Source organism: Phragmites australis, chromosome 14, assembly GCF_958298935.1.
Source record: "Phragmites australis chromosome 14, lpPhrAust1.1, whole genome shotgun sequence".
In the NCBI taxonomy this organism is placed as follows: Eukaryota; Viridiplantae; Streptophyta; class Magnoliopsida; order Poales; family Poaceae; genus Phragmites; species Phragmites australis.
Genome location: NC_084934.1, coordinates 2,866,854 through 2,888,467, shown reverse-complemented (window position 1 = coordinate 2,888,467; position 21,614 = coordinate 2,866,854). Strand labels below are relative to the sequence as shown.

The window sequence follows — 21,614 nt, the reverse complement described above, 5'->3', positions numbered from 1 at the left end:
AAAAATCATAATCGCCTCCTTGGCGGCCACCCTCCATTCTCTCCTCCTCCTCCGGCTCCCCTTCCAGCGCCGCTCTGTCCCCGGTAGTGACGCTGCCGCTGCGCGGCTCTACGAGGGCCGCGTCCGGCACTCGCGCCGGCGGCCGGCGGCGAACGCCTTCGAGTACCCCGTGCGCTACGCTCTCGTCGACCTCGACCGCATGCCCCTCCCGGACCACCTCTCCGCCGACGACGCCCGCCGCGTCGCCTCTACCTCCGGCCCCCTGTAAGCCCCACATCTCTAACGTTCTTTCCTAGTGCAAATTTCGCACCTTTCTTGTAAAAATCGCGTCTTTCGTGCTGTAAGATCAAAGGGAGCCATTTTGTGTTGTAAAAGATCTCCATTTTGTTGTACAATTGCAAAAGCATAGCAGTTTCCTATAAAATTGTTCGTTCTCGAATGTTTCTTGTGCGCTGACTCGCATTTTACTTTCTTTGATGAAGGCATGGGGTATGAGCAGAACCCGCTCAGCATCTACTACTGCTACGACTCTGCAGCACAGGAACAAGATGGAGAGCTAAAGATGTGCATTGCTGAGGTGGTAGCTGTGTGTTGGATTCATCTTGATTGGTTTCGGGTAAATTCTCTGTTCGCTGTCCTAATATCGTGTTATTGGTGTCAGGTCACAAACACTCCCTGGGGAGAGAGGGTGATGTTTACCTTCCAACCAGGTTCTGATCTCGTCGCGAAGCCCTTACATGTCAACCCCTTCATGGTATGACCTCAGATTAGAATCAATGGGCTGTCTAATAGAATATGGTCCTGTTTATTGAGACAATGTGGTATGTTGACTGATGAATTGTGAACCCTTTTATGGTTGAAACTGCTTGATTGCAGTAGGAAAGTTACCTTCTTTGCTCAAATCCTATGACCATTACAGATTCTTTTACATAGTCATATAATGGATGTTTCTGATTTTAGCTTGTGTACATCTCCAAAACACGCCAGTAAACAGCCGCACCCGCACCGCGTACGGTGTCCGATACTGATACGGCGCCAATACGTATTGCCGAAGTATCAATTATTTTTCAGAATTAAAATAAATCAATGGAATTTCGGACACTCATGGACATGAGCGGGACGCGGTGTCGACTCAGCCTGGCCTAACTCATTGGGTATATCTCCTTCCAACCCGCCATCGCTCTGTGCTCCCGCCTCGCTATCCCCTAACCCGAGCTGCCATTGCAGATCGACGTCGCTCCACGTCGGCCGCTTGAGATGGACATGGTGTTGTCGAGCCTCCGCCGCACCCATCGTTGCCGCGCGCATCCGCGAGCGTGTGCAAAGATGCCCCCGCTGGTGAGTCCCCCTTCCTACCGGTCTCCATCTCCCCGGCGCCCATCCCCTCCCTCTCCGGCCTTCTTCCGCCGCCTTGGCCCCTCTCTGCGCTGCCGGGCTGAGCCTCGCTCGGCCTCGAGGAGCAGCCAAGGAGGCCCCATCGGACCTTGCCCCGGCCGGCTCCTCCTCTCTCTCCGACCTCCTCCCTCTGCTCCACCGCCCCCTCTCCAGCCCCTCTCTCACTCTCTCCGTTTCTCCCTCTCCCTCTGTGAGCCACATGTTCGTTGCCTCTCCCTTATCCTTCCCCTCACTCCGACAGGCGGGCCCCGCTGACCGGGCCATGTCCATGGCCACGGTCCATGGTGGACCGCCAGTAGCAGCGAGGGCGAGCAACAGGAGGAGTCCATGCTCTCTTGCACATATTTTTTTTAGTACACTTGCTTGCACGTCTGATGTCATTGCAATTGGAGAGGCCTTTGTTATTGTAGTACAGGAGTTATTGCGAGCATAGGGGCCTCTGAACTTTAGGTCTTTTTTGAAAGTGTCTTGATGGCTCTGATGTCATTGCAACTAGAGAGGGAGAGTGCACAGTAAGGGTATTCTGTTATTTATTCATGAATCAAGCATTCACATGTATTCTGTTACATAAGTATATGGCTGCACCACAGTATTGGTCATTTTGGGAGAATGCCACACCACGGTGTCCGATACGTGTCGTGTCCAATACGCGTGTCGGTATCGGTGTAATCTAGGTGTATATTGTTTATTTTCCGGTGATTATTTTGATTATGTTCACCTCTGTAGCATCTGCTTAGTGCATTTCTTTTTTGTTCGCATAAATTCTAGGATATGCTCGGCAACTGGAGTATTCGTGCTGATGCCCCTGGTGATAGTCTCTATGTGACTATGACTCTGTTTGGCACAGCTTATCAACAGCTTCTGCTTCTTAGAAGCCATAAGTTGTGCTAAGCAAACTGAGCTTATGTTGGTTTTTGAAAAGCTAATAAGCTGGCTTCTGATGAAATGAACTAATAGCTGATAATCTGATTGAGAGTGATTTTTCTGAAAAGTTGTATGCTGAGAGTCTAAAAATTAAAACCATAAGCTAACAACTTTTCTCAGAAGCTATAAGCAGCTTTTTAGCAAAAGTTCATAAGTTTCAGTTACGCCAAATAGTGCCTATTTCTATTCAGCATCCAACACTTGGGAACTATTTTACTGCAGCTTTCCACGCTAAGTTTGTTGGACAGACAAGTAATTCTGTTAGGCTAACAACATTCTTCTGGTTGATGCCACACAAAGTTGTTGCATGGATATACTGGGAGGCAAGTGTCCTGTATATGCTGTTACCTTTTTGATTCCATGCTTATGTTTACAATTGCATTTTCATAACAATTAGCATTATCTGATAACTCATGAAATGGGTACTAATAGAAAGTAAAAATTATTACTATATGATATCCACTTGGTGCTACTATTTTTCCTTTTTCTTTCTTGTTTGTTTGGTCCTTGAATATTCTGTCTTTATTGTTGAATTAACATATGAGCACTCAATAGTGTTTAGTGACTGAGGTTTTGTTTATCCACAGCAAGTTTTGAGTTGCAGATACTTAGAAAATCCTCTAGGATTTATTTTACGAGCTTCGTTATTGTAGTTATATCCAAAACACTATTAATAAGATCAACAATTCAACAGAGGTCAATTCATTTGTTAAAGATTAGAAAGGGCATCTTGCATGGTTTGAATTAAGAAACCGCAATAATAGTGCTCTACTAGGTGGTTCTCTCAAAACCAGCACAGCACAGCAAACATTACAGTTCTGAGACAGAAGTCTTTGCACCAGTCACGCTGACATCCCTTGCACACACTAAATATCGTCTTGGTTGGTAACTCCCCAGCATAATTTTACTAGTTTATTACCCCCTCGTGTCTTCCACATAATGCTCCTTTAAGGCCCCAGCCAAGAGCCAAGCTCCACTTCAGGAGATAACATTCCATTCTTGAGCAGATCCTTTGCACCTAGCAGAGCTGATAAATCTGAAAATTCTCCATCATACAAACATTCAAAAAAGACTAACTCAGACAAGCCCAGGAGAAGATAATTACCAACTTCATGTTAGCTACAGAATCACCGCAGCATTTACTATTTACTAAGGAGCTCGCCGACAGATGTGAGGATCTGAGTGAGCCTCAGGGATCTCAACAACTACCTCTCATGAAAATTTCTGCTAGTACATTGATCATGACCCTTTACAGAGGATACAGCAGCTCACGTCCTCCAATCTTATTCATCAAATACCTCTTCGAAAATGCAAAATTAGATCTCAACAACTACCTCTCATGAAAATTTCTGCTAGTACATTGATCATGACCCTTTACAGAGGATACAGCAGCTCACGTCCTCCAATCTTATTCATCAAATACCTCTTCGAAAATGCAAAATTATCTGCTAACCAGCAAAGGAACCATGATTTTGTTGTTAGCTTCGAGCTCTGCATGCACTTTAGTCCTTCCTCCCGCAGACCCCATTATTGAGAAAGACATATGGGCCACCATTTACTTATGCTTTGGAGTAAGATTCCTTGTAGCATTCTACTGATTCTGATGTACACTCATCTGCATACGAATCAGACTTCTCAATTCGTGCAAGCTATTTGGAGGTTGGTTTATCTTTTGCTTTCATAGAGGTTCATGATTGGGACATGATGAATCCACTTGAATCATGTAAATCAGTGCCGTGAGCTCCTAATAGTTGAGAATACTTTTCTTCTGGATACTGTATAATTTTAAACGTTGCTCACGAAGTAGCTGCTGCACTGCACTAATATAGTAGCTAAAGTTGATATATCATCGCCAACTGATAGCTGATGACCATGGCAATTGCGTCCTGTGTCTGCTGACACGTCGTTACCAGTGTTACCTGGACACCCGTGTTCAATTTTTTTTTTTCAAATCAGACACTCCAAATCTGAGTTGGATTCTAACACCCGTGTCGGATTCCGAATTGTATTTTGTGTGTCTTTTTTCTTTGCCGAATCGGACACGTAAATCCTAATCGGATTCCGACACCCTTGTTCGTGTCCAGGTAACACTAGTCATCATCAGCATCTCAGTTGCACTTATAATTGATTCTTGCCTAAAGTTTAGTACTTGATGTTAAACCAACCCATGTGCAGCTACAACATTCATCTCATTTCTTAGTGCTGTTTTCTGCCTAATCTTACTGGTTCTCTGCTGCTGTTATCCAGGCCTTCAGACTTTGGCTGAAGAATGTCAAATTTCTGGACCACCCCAGGTATTCGAACCTGAGTTACAGGGATAAAGCACTGAAGCTTGATCTTGAGATACGCTCCTCTTGCAGCTTCCTTCAGAACCATAAGGTGAACAACCAAAGAAGCAGCATCACTGACAAGACGACCGGAATCTCCAACCATGTAGATAACAAGGGCGATGGGAACATCATAAAGGGGTGGTGCGTATGGAGGGATGCTCAATGGCCATGGTCATGACAATACTTAGAGATACCATTTTGTGTTCAGTGTAATGTTGTTTGACGCTTCCCTGTATGATAAAACATCACTCACCATTTGATTTAGAAAAGTGTTCTGTGACATGTTTTCCTGGAGAAACATTTTCTTCAGTTTTTTCCTTCTTGTATCCTTTTGAGTGTGCAAGTACATGTCTAGGCTACACCTTTCAATGCACATGCGCCTGATTGCTGCGAGATAAAGTGTTAGATTCATAGCAGCTGGCCAGACAAGACTCTTGTCTGCTGTGTGTCGGTTAGTCAAATTTTTGTACTTAGAGAAGCTTTGCATATCTCTCTCTTCTTTTTGAAGGATTCCATCACCTAATTGGCTAATTCTTTTTCCATTATATAATTATCTATCAATCAGTACATTTCACACGGGTTACCAAACATCCGACATGTATCCATGGAACGCACTAATTTTTAACTTTTTAAAAATAGTAATAAAATATCATCTTTAGATTTAAGGTGTTCTTCTTCGTCTCAAAACCTAAGGTGGAAATTTAGGTTATATTTATTTTTGTGTTGCATTCATGCTGAGTAAAAGCATTAGAGTTTTATTGTGTGAAAAATAAATTTTTGAAAACATCAAGATGCGTTGTTTAGATTTTTTGAAAAAGTTAAAAATGTTTCATAAAAAAAAACCAAATCTTTTTTCTTCCCCGGATCGAATTCCCTTTTTCCCCTCCTTTTTCTTTCTTTTGCTTTCGGCCCACTTCCCTTTCTTCTCGGGTTGAGCCCGCCTCCCTCTCCCACCCCCGGCTTCCCGCCTGGGCCTCGCCCGGCCCAGCTCCAAGGCGTGCTTGCCGCTGCCCCTCGCCTTCTCCCTTCGTGTGTCGTCACTAGGTGGGGCTCGTCCTCTTCCCCCGTCTCCGACCCGAGCACGCCGCGTCGCCTCAAGTCCGAGCCGGCCACGAACACTGCCACCCTCTCTAAGCCCAAATCCCAACGAACCCTGTCAAATCTGAGCGCCCCGCGAGAGATCATCCGCCTATATAAGTCCACCCCTCCTCGATCTATCCCCAGACCGAGCCACCCCCAAACCCTAGCTCTAGTCGCCGCCGCCATTACCGCCTCGGCTGAACTCGTCACCAGCCGAAATCCACCATGCTTTGTCCCATCCGACCCACCTGTGAGCTTCACCACCACCTCCTGACCTTCGCATCTCGATCAACAGAGCATCATCATCAACAAAAAACCGAGAGCCCTTGTCGTCCCTCCCGTTGCCGACCTCCCTCCCATGTTGCACCGCCCAAGGTATGCCTTCAAACGGGTTCACGTGCCCCCTCCTTCATCTTCCACCGCTTGTCATTGACCATAGCTCGCTAGAGCACCGTCCCGGTGAAATTCCGGCGAGTCTACCTCCGTTGTTACCCTCCCACCATCGTCTTCTCTCTGCCGTCGACGCTGGTTGCATCTCCTTTATCCTCCACCATTCGATCTCTAGCTGACGATCGATATTAGATCAATTTTTACCCCTTCACCAACCTATAGCGCGATACCACACATCAGTTTCATAATCCAGTTAGCCGCCACGTCATCGTCCACATCATCGCTACCTCAGCCATTGTGCCGACGTGTCTAGACAATTTATTTGAATTCGGGAAAATTGGAAATTTTGCATTTAAGCCCCTAAACTTTTCTATATTTACCTAAAAGCCTTTATCATTTACAATTAGTCCCTAAAATTTTCCATAATTACAAAATCATCCCTCTATTTTTACAAAAGTCTCTGACCTTTGTATTTTATTCAAAATAGGTACTTTTATCTTTCAGGTTTAACCATAAACTTGTTTTTAGTGTAACTTTCTCGTTCTAGCTCTGATTTAGACGATTTTCACGCTCTCACGTTCGTAGCATCGTGTACTATCTTTTAGTACATTTTTTATAGATGTTAGCTATTATTTGGTATACTGTTCTTAGATAGTTTTGTTGTATATTTTTCGGTGTGTATCGAGAGAAGACGAGAAGCAGTTCGAGAATCTACATGACCAAGTCTTTAAAAAATCTGCACAAGAAGTTGGAAGAGGCAAGTGTCCTTGAATATTCTGATCCCAATTTTTTAAATACGTTCTTTATTTCAAATATACGTGCTGTTAATTCTGAACCTCATTTACTTATAGTATCATGTTCCATATGTCCCTTGTTGCCCTAGTGTCAATAGTGGTTATGTTGGATAGCTTGTGCTTAGACTTGCACAATGATATAGTTGGGTTGTTATTAAACATGACTAATGGTCCATGAAACTATGAGATAAGAATACTGGTAATTGTTATAGCAACATAGAATATTGGGATGTTGAGCAGAAGGTTAGATGAGGATGGTGCGGGAATGCACAAGTGCGTGAAAGCATTATGGTTGGTGGTAGTGTCTGCTCGGTATCCTAAGGACCGGTTCTTGGAACGAATAATCCCAATTAACTGTTCAACCACGAGGCTTATATGGATATGGCCTAGCCAATTAATTAGCAGATTCTCAACATAGTATAATCCAATGGTGGTTTAGGAAGGAAAGATTGCTTCTTTCAGGAGCTACAAGATGCAAGAGGGGGCTTCTGGGTGATGTGATGCTATTTTGATGGTGGTAAAATCTCAACGGTCTTTTCTTATTGGGAGGATGTTTTGTAACACCCTTGTAGTGAAACCTAGCCGTACACCTCGGAAGTGTGTAAGTGTTGTGATGGCACTTGCATACGGGAATCACGACTCATGGGTAAACTTGAACGATATCTATAGAGTATAAAAATAATATATCAATCGTGCTCACGGTTAAGAGTAGTGTGATCCCCTCACATGATTAGTTGGTTTTGGTTTGGTTGATGGTTGGTTACGTACGATGGGTAGTAGTTGGTGGTTGGTTACCTGTGATAGGTAATAGTGAATGTTTCTTGGTTACCTGTGATGGGTATTAAGTTGGTTGGTTTAGGAGCCTGATGTGAATTTCAGTGGTTAGGAAACGTGTGTAGATGTTTTTAGAAGTAGAAGTTTAATGATGATTCACCTAATTAAATAAAATATTTTTATAACTCTCGCGTTAGCATAGTTAGCATTTATACATATTGAATATGTTATACTTTGTTCCTTTAGTCAAGCTTGCATGTCATTTATTTCTCACACTTATAGAGTACTCACACTTGCTATTTTCATACAAATATAATTTAAAACGTTGCTCAGACAATAAAGGAGAAGCATACTATTTCGCGAACGAAGATGAAGACTGATAGACACCCAACCAATTGTCTATGAAAGATAGGAGCTTCACTGTATTTTACTAGTATGTTTTGGTTAAGACCTTGAGATATTTTCTATTTATTTAAATTAAATGTTGTAATAATAACATTATATGTGATACATTAATAAAGTCACTGCATATATAAAATTTAATCCTAACATCCATATAATTTATATCTAATTTTGTTTCTTTATAAAACCGGAGTCACAATCCATCAATATAGGAGGATCGGTGCCCGTGCTGTCTATCTAAGAAATCTGAAAGGTTTCGTTCTGAATCTTCAAGATAGCTTTTCGATTCAGACTATTCTGCTATCTTGCTGGCACAGAGCTGAAACAGTCAAAGGCACTGATGGCCCAGCTCAGGAAACACACACACTCTCATAGCTCACTGGAACACAACGCACGAGCTCGAGCAGTCTACAATGGCAACGAACGTCGCGGCAGCCGCAACGGCCTATATCTTGGCGATTTTATTCTCTGGACTTGGCAAAAGGAAACGATGGAGTACAAGGGCTATTTAACAGCCAGGGGACGCACACCTCGGAGCCACAAACTCCCTGCCCGGCCAACTCGCCATGATCCGCACGATTCGGTCTTCAACGTCCCGAGCACCACACGCTCGTTCCCGGACGACTCGGACTCACCGACGCGAACGCACCGCGTTCTCCACGACACCACACGACACACACGCACTGACCAGAACACATCTCGGTCAGGTTTATTTTCCTAACAATCACCCCCCCTAAACCTGACATCACCATGCGCGCCGACTCACAGCAGGCATGGCTCCTCGTCGGCATCCGCGAGGAGGGCCCTCTCCTTCTTCGGCTCCCGGTAGTCCCTGGCGAGGTGGCCACGAACGCCGCAGTTGAAGCACCTCCCTCGGTTGCGACGCTTCGAACGCCCGCTGGTCCCCGAGCACGTGCTACTGCCTCCGTCGTCGACGACGTGGCTGCCACTGCCCTTGTCGCCGCCGCCTCCGCGCTGCGCATTTTCGCCGCGCCTCGCATCGCCGCCGGGCGCACGCTCCTTGCCGCTGCGCCGGTGAGCTTCCCACTGCTCCTCAGTGAGCAGCAGACGCCCAGTACCCCTCGTCTCCTCATCGACGTTGCGAGGCTCCTCCACCACGTGCAGCCGTCCGACGAGCTCCTCCACGGACATGGTGTTGAGGTCCATAAGCATCTCGATCGCCACCGCGACCTGCTTCATCTTCTTCGGGACCACACGCAGGATCTTCTTCACCACACGGCTATCCTCCATTGCCTCACCAAGCTCGCGCAGGCTGGCGACAAGCCCGTTGATGCGCATCGCAAAGTTGTCGACGGACTCCCTATCGTGGAACGCGACGTTCTCAAACTCCTTCAAGAGACGTTGCACGTTCGCGGACTTCACGCGATCATCGCCAACCCTCATCATCTTCACCGCCTCCCACGCTTCTTTCGCTGACTTCTTCACGGCGAGCCCAGCCTTCATCTCCGGCGGCACCGCGCGCAAGATGGCAACCAGCGCCCACCGATCCTTGGCGCGCTCGGCGCTGACAGCCTCCACAGCATCCCAGAGCTCCAACGCCTCTAGGCTCACCTGCATGACCAATGACCACTCATGATAGTTGGTCTTGGTCAGCAGCGGCAGCTCAACTGCGCCGGTGTTGGGGACGACACGCTCCGCCATGACGCCGGGCTTCTGCGGAGTGCCAGACATCTTCGTTCCTTGCTCTGATTCCAATTGATGGCCCAGCTCAGGAAACACACACACACACTCACAGCTCACTGGAACACAACGCACGAGCTCGAGCAGTCTACAATGGCGACGAACGCCGCGGCCGCCGCAACGGCCTGTATCTTGGCGATTTTATTCTCTAGACTTGGCAAAAGGAAACGATGGAGTACAAGGGCTATTTAACAGCCAGGGGACGCACACCTCGGAGCCACGAACTCCCTGCCCGGCCAGCTCGCCATGATCCGCACGATTCGGTCTTCAACGTCCCGAGCACCACACGCTCGTTCCCGGACGACTCGGACTCACCGACGCGAACGCACCGCATTCTCCACGACACCACGCGACACACACGCACTAACCAGAACGCACTGTGGTGAGAGTGTGTACAAGTGAAGTATTAGCTTGTGTACAGTGTTTTGTAATCCCTGTGTGTGTATCAATCCTTTCGTGTGTGTTTCTCTCCATTGCGTGGAGGAGGTGAACAGTGTTAGCTTCTTCTCCTGTGTATGTTTCCAAGTCCTCGCGTGAGTGGTCAAGAGCAGCGCTCCTCGCGTGCGCTCGCAAGGATTTTAGACCAACATTTGGTATCAGAGCCTTGTTTGTGAGATGCCAAAGATCATGTCCCCAGGAGATGGCTCCAGCAAGGATGCTCCAAGCGGCGACGACGTCGACGGTAACAAAGGCGCTCATGAGCTGGTGGTGCAGCAAGTGAAGGAGGCGGGGGTGACAGTGCATTACCCCATGCTCACTGAGAGCAATTATGGGGTGTGGGCTGTGAAGATGAAGATCTTCATGCGTGCACAAGGTGTGTGGGTGGCCGTGGAGGGTAGTGGAGTCGTTGATGAGAAGAAAGACCAAATGGCTCTCGCCGCCATTGTCCAAGCTGTGCCGGAGGCCGTGGTGATGGCCATATCTGAGGAGGAGATAGCGAAGGATGCCTGGGACGCTCTCAAGAAGATGCATGTCGGTGAAGACCGTGTGAAGAAGGCCAGAGTACAAACTCTCAAGAGGGAGCTTGATGGTATGTACATGAGTGATCATGAGAAAATTAATGAATTTGCCTTGAAGGTTACCACGATCGTAAACGAGATACGCTCTCTCGGTACGAAAGTGGAGGAGAGCACCGTCGTCGAGAAGCTCATGTATTCCATCCCCGATAAGTTCCTACCCATCGTCAGCACCATCATACAATGGGGGGATGTGACGGAGATGTCAGTGGCGGAGATTATCGGACGCTTGAGGGCGTTCGAGGAGTCTTCAAAGGGGCGGCACCGTGATAAGGAAGGGGGTCTGCAGCTGCTGCTCACACGCGCTGAGTGGGAGGCCAAAGTTGCTGAAGAGAAGCTGAACAATGTTGGCTCCAGCAGCAGCATCAACAAGAACAGCGACAAGAAAAAGTACCGCGGCAAGTTCGACAAGTCGAAGATTGATTGCCGTAACTGTGGTGAGTTCGGTCACTTCGCCGATGAGTGCGACGAGCCGAAGAAGGTGACCAAGGCACTGGCACAGCTTGCCATTGCAGATGCGGATGATGAGCCCACACTGCTTTGAAGCTTCATGTGAAGATGCAGAATAAAGTCAACAAGATTAGGGGGTGATTGTTGGATTAATCTTGTTGTTTACGTGTTTGTGTGTTGTGTTTGTTGAACGGATCGAGTCACTGTGAGACTTGGTTCAGCTCAATTAGCGTGTGCACGAGTTCAGTTAGAGTGTGCGTGAGTCTGTTGCCGTCCTGACCGAGAAGTGCGGCTGATGGCGTCGTGGCGTTGGTCTGCGTAGAGATAGCCGGGACGTGTGAGCGTGCGTTAGTGGGCAGCTGAGTCGTGCGGCCGAGCGTGTGTTCGTGCGTGGCTGTGTGAGCTGGTGTTGAGTGCTTATTTAAATGCGTATGCAGCGCGGTGTGAGCGCTGGGTGCAAGTGTGTGCAAGTGAAAGTGATCGAGTGTGTACAAGTGAAGTATTAGCTTGTGTACAGTGTTTTGTAATCCCTGTGCGTGTATCAATCCTTTCGTGTGTGTTTCTCTCCATTGCGTGGAGGATGTGAACAGTGTTAGCTTCTTCTCCTGTGTATGTTTCCAAGTCCTCGCGTGAGTGGTCAAGAGCAGCGCACCGTGCGCTCGCAAGGATTTTAGACGAACAGGCACCGTTTGCCCAATGAATTTTTCAGAGGAAATCACCTGGATTTACTTTGCGTTTGCATTTTTGCAAATTTGCACAAAAAATGAATTAACATATTAATTAGGAAAAAATACAAAATACACCTGCAACTTTAGCATTTGTCAAAAATCCACTTACAATTTCTTTTTCTCCAGTCTCGCACCCACAACTATTCCATATTGTCAAATACCCCCTATGACCGTTGATCTAGAGTGGCACAGTGATATCTAATATCGCTTTCAAAATCTAGAGGGCCATTTAAACCAGTCAAGCGTTTCATTATTTAGGCTTCTACTTACATTCTTTTCGAATATTCATCCTATTTAAATGTGCAAAATTGAAGCAGTGAATCCAAATTATTAGATCAGGAGACTATGAAAAACAACTCTAAAAGCCACGCACCGTGACATTTTAGAAGTCACACATATACCATATTCAAACAATGCTAGAGATGTATTCGACATCAATAGGAGTTGCAGGGTAAACCGACAAAAAAACAAGTTGTATGATGTATTTGGCAAACAAAAAATATGCAGATGGATTTCTACAATTTTTCCAATTAATTAACAAATCTGTGTGCTGGTGCACTGAGGATTGTTTGGTTTTTTGTCTCAACAAGCCAAGTCAAAATTTAACTAGTGGTCAAATCATTGCAGTGCTAAATTTTAGCTGTTAAAATAGTATTTGGTTTGAGGCTAAGCTAAAATTTAGCTGACAAAAAATTTTATCGGGCAATTTGGCTGTGCGAGATTTACCAAAAACACTATAGAAAATTTTTGAGCGGACAAATTTTTTCGAAGCATGATCAAATTTTGATCTTAAACTAAATAAAGACCAAATTTTTAAAGCACAACTAAAATTTAACTTAGCTCCTTTAACCCTTAACCAAACAGCACTTAAAGGTTACCCGAGATGGACGCCAAAAATTGGCGAATAACTAACAAACGTAACTAACACGTGTGGTTTCTTCTCTCTGCCTTATTTTGCACGTGGGAGAAAGTGTAAGAACAAGCAGCGAGAGTAGTGGCGTGCAGCCATGCCCATCGATGCCATACGGCCTGCCTACTTTTCTTTCCGTAAAGCCACATCACGCAGTGATAGCTCCCTCCTTCCAGAAATCAGTAAAAAGTAAATAAAAAAAATTCTACTGTTTAATTTCCTCATGTTATTTTGGCCAGTCAGTCAATCTTCCCCATGTTTTCTTGTTGCCTTTTTTTATAGAACTTTTCTTGTGGCCTTTGCAAAAGTAGTCCCATTGGGGATGAGTGTTCAAAACTCCTTAATTTTATTTGCAAAAAAAAACTCCGTAATTTTGAGCGTACAATATTATTAAAATTGGTCACATGATAATAATATTGTTACATCTGGGTGCGAGAAGTACTTTGAAAATGTAATTTATTTTTTTTTTACTTTGAATCAAAATATTATTACGAAAATTGATAGTCAAAGTTGCCTATTTGGGACAGTGTCTGGCCTAAATATCTTGAGCAGAGGAAGTAGTATATTTTTACCTTGGGCACAATGTTAGGTTTGCAACATGATGTTAAGAAATCCAAGGCCTGATTAATCTTTTTGTGCTGTTTCATGACCTAATCAATGGCCAACGTGCCAATTCAGAAGTCACATGTGCCTACCTTGGACGGCAAGTTCGCAGTTGAAAGAACTAAAGAGAACTAGAAGGAGACCTGCGCAATTGCGCGGCTATCTCTAGCATCATATTATTGTTGCTTATATTAGCTCTTAATTTTAATTATCTTTTCCTTCTCAATTTTGACCATCCCTTGTGATGCCCTCACCCTACTTCTGCACATCGAAATCTTGTGATTCAGTGTGAGGAAAAGCGAGAGAAAAATTTCAGTCATTACTAACTTGTTTGGATTTGCTTTAAGGGAAATATTGGTCTTCCTTCTTTGTTGAGTTCTTGCTGCAACTGTTAACAAACTTCAAAAGTGACATAGGGGAGCCTATGCAGTATTGGATAGAAAAGATTAGACAATAAGAGTTTGAGCAAATTAACTGGCCTGCTTATCAGTTACCAAACCGGCTCACAGCACCCTTGCTCATCTATGCCTGCTCCACTACTACAAAATCGATCATATATGTCGATCCATCACTACTGATTCTTAATGAGCTGATAGTGATGGTGCTTTACTACCGGTTCATACGCCTCGCAATAAAAATCAGTTAATATGGAACAATAATAAGGAGAATCACTGCCGGCTGATAAATTGAGCTGGTAGTGATACCCTTCATTGCCGATTTATAGTACCAACCGGCAGTGAAGGGGTGGCCGGATCCGAATTTCTATTCCAACCAATTTCTGCTCACAAAAGCTCACACCCGGGCCCCTCTCTCTTATCTCTCACATTCGACTGCCTTATCCTCCCCACTGGCCGCATCTCTCTCTCTCTCTCTCTCTCTCTCTCTCTCTCTCTCTCTCTCTCTCTCTCTCTCTCTCTCATCCTCTCCCACCGGCCTCGCAATCCAATCCAAGGAGTCTATCGGCCTCGACGCCATATGCAAGCATCTCAAGCCCAACCTCTGCACGAAGTTCACCTACATCATCCGCGAGGATCCGGGGGACCCCATCAACGAGATGCTCCTCATCATCCAGGGCCGCCTCGAGAGCTCCACCACCAACAGTGGCCGCATGGGGTTCTACAACTGGGGCCTACTCAAGGAAGGAGACTTTTGCGGCGAGGAGCTGCTCACGTGGGCGCTCGAGCCCAAGGCTGGCGCTAACTTCCCGCCCTCCACGTGCACCATTAGGGCCCTCTCCGAGGCCGAGGCCTTCGCGTTGCGTGCCGAGGAGCTCAAGTTTGTCGTCGACCAGTTTCGGCGGCTGCACAGCACGACAGCTGCAGCAGACGGCAGTGGGCGGCCGAGCAGCTGTGGTTGTTTTTCTTGATTTTTGTGAATATTTGTGATTGCCAAATATGTGTGGGTGAGAATGTTTGTGATTGTGATTTTTTTATTGCTATGTGAATTAATGATTTTCAGTGATTTTTGTGAATGTTCCATGAATTTATGAATGTTTTGTGATTGTTTGTGAACAATACGGCGAGATTCGGTGATGGTGAGCACGGTGAGGTCCAATGGTGGCGTAGGCGAGCACAGCGAGATCTGGTAGCGGCACGACGGATGGATTTTTTTTTTCTGAAAAAATATTTCACTACCGGTTAAAAACACCGACAGTGATGATATCCTAGTCTTCACTACCCGTTATATGTTGCCGACTAAAAAACAGTACTATAGTTGATTTACCAGGCGACAGTGATAGGCTATTTGGTAGTAGTGCTATTTGCTCGTTCATTGCACGCTCAATGGTTGCGCCGTCTTCGTCCTTTACGCTGTCTCTTTTTTTGTTTGTGAGAAGTGTTTTGCACTACATCTCACTCTTTCCCTCACGGATTAGCGGGCTCGACTTCATTCTCGATGCCTTCTTTGTCTTTCCCTCAGAGACCAGCTGGCATTGACTTTCGTTCCCGGGAGGCCATAGTGGTCTTCCTTGGAGCCTACAGTCCACGATCGTCGTCTTGCAACAGAGAGAACTGCTATCTATGATTTGTTGGCCATTGAAGTCCTTGCTGTTGAGGAAGCTTTTGTCAATGGGCTACCATACCGTAGTTGTTGTGCCATCGATGATGCATATAGAAGGAAGCCATCCTTAATTGCTCTCTCGTCGGGTTACACACTGCTGCACCGGTTTGTAGAGAATTTGGTTCACTTTGCTCAGAGAATTTGGATTAGAAAAGCTCTACCGAACAGGCCCATCTCGATCTCTTTGCTAGGGACTTGTGAACGACTTTTACGCCGTGATTTTTGATTGATCCTAGCACTCCGTAACAATCCAGCGTCCTTTGTTTTCCATGAAATTTTCTTGATGTCTCTCCTACTACCTCTGTACTCCGTTGTCTTCTTCGTTGTCTTCTCTGCTGCATCTGCCTCTGGCCTCCCGTTCACAGAGCAAAGCCAAACAAAAACCGGCTTCTTTCGGCTCACTATGCTGCATATGATCTCCAGCCAGTAATCAATATGGAGTACTGCATCGTCCACACCCCGCTGCAACATCTGGTTCTTCGCGGCGATATCCAACAGCGCCATCCTCTTTGGCTTCATCTGGCCATCCGCCGCGGCCATGGCGGCGTGCTGTGGCCAAGGCTTGGAAGGAAGGCAGGGGGGCGAGCGCTCCAGCATGGGGAGCACGGGGAGATCGATGGGATGAGGACGAAGTCTTTTTATTTATTTTTTCTTAACGCGTGGTTTTACAGATGGGCACCACTACGTGAAAAAAGAAACCTGTTTAGTTACGGATGATAACTGTTATAGGGTGTGAGTCATTCTAAATATACCACTTATAATTAATCATCATCGGTGACGGGTCACAGTGAGTTATTCTGAATACGTCACTTATGATTAATCATCATCGGTGACGGGTTATAACCGTGACCCGTCAATCATAAATGACGGGTCAAGATTGCGATCCGTCACTAATAACTTGTCACTGATGATCATATTAGTGACAGGTTATAACCATGACCCGTCAGTTATAAGTGACGGGTCGTAATTTTGACTCATCACTAATGACTGATAAATGTTTTTTATAGTTTTTGGATATGAAAGAAATTAAAAAAAATTCACTTGAGCCATCACAACTCAGAGGACATCACCACTCGTCACAGGTCACTTGCTATTTTAACATTATTTTTATACTCTACGTTTTGTAAGAATCAAACCCACAATCTCCCCTCGTGCGTGCAACCCCTTATCACTACACCCTTGTATGTGTTCTGATGAAACCAGATAATTTATCATTTTAACCTTTTATGTCGAAGGTTATAATTGACGGATCCTAACTGTAACCTTTCACTAATGATTATACAACAGTGACAGGTCGTAATCTTGACCCGTCATCCATTAATGTTTTTGCCGATAGGTGATTCGGAGTGTATTCGATAAAACGGGCATAATTTTTGCATACGGACTCTGATTTCGATATTTTTTTACTCTAATAACATCTATAGAAAAAGTAACACTTGTTTTCCCCAGATTTTGTTGGGTTTTGCAATTTTTTTTAGTCAAATTGGCTAGAAAGATTGAATTCTCGCACGCTTAAATTTTCTGCACTATTTTCGAAGGGAAAAATTACGTTAGGACTCGGGAATTATTAGATGATTATCCCAAGTCGAAATGAGGACGCATGAATCGCACATGCTTCTTCTCAGGCCGACAAAATCTGAAAAATTCCACATGTTTCAGACTCCAGTGAACTTTTCAAAAAGCCATTGAGCTCCGTCATGTGTAGGTCGTAGGTACTTTGCGTACGTGGCCCTTAATTTGAAACAATGAAATTATATCTGTAAAGATCGTCCTTCCATTTTCGTAACGTGTGATGCACGATGCAAAGCGTGCGAGTAACACGTACGGCCATGTGTGATACATTTGCATTCGTGTGCACGTACATGCGTATGGCAGTAATCTTGTCTCCGTTTCATCATTTGCAGCGCCACCATTGTGTGATGCACGGTCTCAAGTTTACAACCATGTGTGCTCCACTTTATTTCATGCAGGTGCACGATTTCAACCTGTCTTTTTTTTTTTTGACCAATCACCATTTGAACTTGTCGATCTAAGATGCATGACACAGAAAAAAATGCCTAGTTTAATTGGTGTTATTTAAATTCAATCTTGTGAATTGTTCGTGACCTAGATTTTGCAATTTGCATACACATACAGACTGGCCTAGACGTCTTGAGCTCAAGACCTGGCTGTAATAGACGAATCACCCTAGAAGTAGCTAGGGAGATGCCTACTATTGTTTCTTTCCCTAGACGTGTCCCAAAGCCTGAGACCTAACCGGTTCACTTCTAAGTGTATTTTTGAAAATGTGGCCCTGGGATTTAAATTCTTAAGATTTAGAACAAACTTGAACTAAATCCTAAAATTTTTATAGACCAATCATTCTATTCCGAACAGTCCCTAAGACAAATAATTGCTGCCAACTTGAAAGCCTATTTCGTAGGCCCGGATGATCCTAGACTTGTGAACATGAGTGTTGAGTATGAGTATATTGCTCATCATTTCGGGTCCACAATCTTTTGTGTGGCGATCTTAGTTGGAGACTTTCAATAAGGTGAGGTAATCTCAGTTTTCTTACTGTATCTGACTTTAATTAAGCTCTTCTATTTTACTATCCTTTGTATATAAAGTGACTGGTACCAGAGCTGAGTTCAATTATTTATTGATCTTAACCAGCTTTGTGTTCCGTAGATAATAATAGAGAGACATGGAAATATTCTACTCTCTGAGAGTTGTGACTTTTTATACTGGAAGATTGATATGGAGGCTTATCTCTTATGCTAAGGAAATACTATATGGGAGATTTTATACTCTAACTATAAAATTTCTATCGCTCGCACTTCTTAGGCTCGGATTGAATAATATGAAGCCAACAACAAGGCTAGAAATATATTGTTCACCATTCTGAATCGTAATGAGTTTGATGTAGTTCAGCACCTCCATATTGGTAGAGAGATTTGGTCCACTCTTAATATCTTTCATGAGGGCACTAATCAAATAAAGGCTAAGCGGTAGAGCACTTACAATCAAGAATATCAAATATTTGTGCAAGAACCCAGAGAGTCTTTGGATGCTATGTTTGCAAGATTTGATGAGATTATTAGCAATCTTAGATTTACTGGGGTTTTGCCTTACTCTGATCATGAGAGGATGATCAAACTTCTCTATGCTCTTGACCGTAGCATTTGGATAGTAGAAATCTCTAGCATTGAGGAGTCATCCAGTTATGATATATTAACTTGTGATGAACTCTTTAGCAAGATAAAATCCATAGAGATAGCTAATGCAGCTATGATAGATCTAAGAAACCTCTTGTCTCAGAACATGATGTTAGTTTTCGGATCTAGTGGTGGCAATCAGGCTAGAGTTGGTTTTTCTTGTGTTAACCCTTCACCTGATGGATTTGCTTTGCCTTCTTTAGTCTCTATCACAGAAGAACAGATGGACGCACTTGATGATGAAGATTTGGCATTGATCGTGAAAAAGTTAACCTACTTCTACAACAACCGACGAGTCTAGAAAAGAGATGGTTCTCACGCTTGTTATGAGTATAGTGACACTACTCATTTTAAGACAGACTACCCCAAGCTCAAGAAGAAGGAAGACCACAACCGCAATCACAATAGGCACAAGAAGAATAAGAAGCCCTTCTTGAAGAACCGCGACAAGATGGCTAAGAAGGCAGCCAAGACGACTTCACAAGCTTTTATGGCAGCGCTCAGCAACATTGACATTTCCTGAAGCGAGGATAAGAGCTCGGAAGAGGAGGAGCAGCCCGTGAAGAATAAGAAGAAGAACAAGAACTTCACTGGCTTTTGCTTCATAGCGGACGACAACGACAGTAACCCCGAGCTTGATCCTTCTGAGATATCATCTTCCTACAATCAGCATTTTGTTCAAGTTGATACCTTAAATGATGCTCTTATTATCTATTGTAAATTATTTAAGAAAGCAGTTCGAGAGATTAAGGAACTCAAGTCTAGGCTAGAATATTCATCGTCTAAGCTTGAGTTGGATTGTGAAAGTTGTGAGGTTGTCATGACTGAGCTTGCCGAGCTTTAGACTTTGTATACTCAAGTCGCCAGTCGACTTGAGACTGCTGAGAATAGGCTTCTTGAGGAGGAGTCTAGATCTACTCTCTTAGACGCTTGCAAAAATTATCTTTTGCTCGTAAAGAATGTTAAAATGAAAGACAAGTGTATTAAAGAGTTTGAATCTAGATTGGAGAGTGTTGGATGTTCTAAAGATATGCAGCCAAACTGTTTCACCTACATCGTCTTTAAGGAGAAACTCAGCTGGGTTAGGGAGCAAGTTCAGAAGCCCCTGGCTAAGAATAAGTATCTTCTTTCTCTTATGGAGAAGTACTCAGAAGGCAAGGGCAAAATGGATTTGATCTCTTGGCCAAGACCAAGATATGTGCGGGTAAGGCAGGGTTAGCTCTAGGGTTGGGTTTTGAGATAGTGGCCCTACAATGGGTCAAGTAAGACAGTGTTCACCACATCCACTACCTTAGAGTCTGAAAAATCCAAGATCAATACCACATAGGCTATGCCAGAAAAGAATAATACTACACCACAAATCAAGAAGAGAGGGTTTCCAAAGACACAACCCAAGAGAGCTCCTCAGCCTAAGATGAAAACTCCTATAACAGAACCTAAGAGTGACCAACATACCAGTTCTTGAGAGACGTTATGTGTGCAACTACTACCAAAGGAAGGGTCACCTAGTTGAGTTCTATTTTCGCCGTAGGAGAGGTGAGCGGCGTGAGTGCGAGTGGAGTACTCAGGACATGTATCACCCCTCTTTTGGTGTACAGTCTTTTCCTCGCTATCACGGGATTATGATGTTCTTTAATTCTCTTCTAAAGGGGGTGCTCAGCATAGATCTTACCATGAGTCATATGGTTTTGGTCTGCATATCAAAGGCTTTAAGTTATAGCGCTTTGCCAGGCCACATTTTCCTCATCGTGGTACTCACCCCCAGCGTGCTAGGGTTGATTTACATACACCTGTTTTTACTCCTCGAGTGACTCGATATTGGATTCCCAAGATTTTTCTAACTTACCCTAGCACTAAGTACTTGAGATCTTCATACTTGATGTAGGAGGTAGGTGGAGGCCTGAAGAACAAGTAGCTAATTGACTCCGGTTGTTCGTGCCATATGACCGGAGATGCATCATGGTTCTCTAGCATCATCCTGATAAAGCGGCATGAGTACGTCACATTCGGAGATGACAAAAAAGATATAGTGAAGACCAAATGTATGGTAAAAATGAGTGAGAGTTTTACTCTCAAATATGTGGCTTTGATGGAGCATCTGGGATACAATTTTTTTTATGTATCTTAGTTGTTAGATGAGGACTTAGCAGTGCATTTCAAACGCGATGCTTCTCGAGTTCCTGATTCTTCAGACGTTATTAAGTTGGGAAAGTCTTTGAAGCCAATTTTTCTAAGTTTTATGGTTCTTATCGATGTCTATTTGCACATCATTTTGTTTGAGCTTTGGATGTGGTACATGAGGCTAGGGCGTATGAGTTTTGATTTTTTCTCATGGTTGAGTGCCCTATGCTTGATTTGAGGATTGTCTAAGTTTAAGTTTGAGAAGAATCTTGTTTGTGCTCCTTGTCGGCATGACAAGATTGTTTCTTTCTCTCGCCCACCAGTCAATCTAGTGATGACTGAACGACTAGGAGAACTTCTCCATATAGACACTGTTGATGACTACTCTCGCTATTATTGGGCATTCTTTCTTGTGGGCAAGGATGAGGTGGTTTCACACTTTCAGAGCTTAGCTTTGAGATTGTTCAAGGAATTCTCTAGTGCATTGAAACTAATTCGCAGTGATAATGACATCGAGTTTAAGAACTATCTCTTTGATACTGTCTGTCTTGAACATGATATTGAGCATCAATTTTCTGCCCCACGTGTTCCTCAGCAAAATAGCGTGGTTGAAAGGAAAAATAAAACTTTGGTTGAGATAGTTAGGACGATGCTTAATGAGCATAGGACTCCTAGAAAGTTTTACGTAGAGGCTATTAGCACAGCTTGTTATGTGTCAAATCGAATTTTCTTGCGCTCGAT

At 44.4% G+C, this 21,614-nt stretch overlaps 1 protein-coding gene across 1 annotated transcript; it reads left to right on the top strand.

Annotated features, from left to right (window-relative positions):
- The first annotated feature begins 31 nt into the window (after positions 1 to 31).
- On the top strand, positions 32 to 4,963 carry LOC133891179 (uncharacterized). Its single transcript, XM_062331897.1, has 4 exons — positions 32 to 264; positions 483 to 577; positions 662 to 754; positions 4,567 to 4,963. Exons 2-4 carry the CDS (start codon positions 485 to 487, stop codon positions 4,825 to 4,827), a joined length of 447 nt encoding a protein of 148 aa, XP_062187881.1. The 5' UTR covers positions 32 to 264; positions 483 to 484; the 3' UTR covers positions 4,828 to 4,963.
- The last annotated feature ends 16,651 nt before the right edge of the window (positions 4,964 to 21,614 follow it).

Excerpts from the sequence above, each read along its gene's own strand:
- LOC133891179 (XM_062331897.1), top strand. The coding sequence starts at position 485 with ATGGGGTATGAGCAGAACCCGCTCAGCATCTACTACTGCTACGACTCT. Across the intron at positions 578-661 it reads TAAAGATGTGCATTGCTGAG|GTCACAAACACTCCCTGGGG; the intron begins GTGGTAGCTGTG and ends TATTGGTGTCAG. Across the intron at positions 755-4,566 it reads TACATGTCAACCCCTTCATG|GCCTTCAGACTTTGGCTGAA; the intron begins GTATGACCTCAG and ends GCTGTTATCCAG.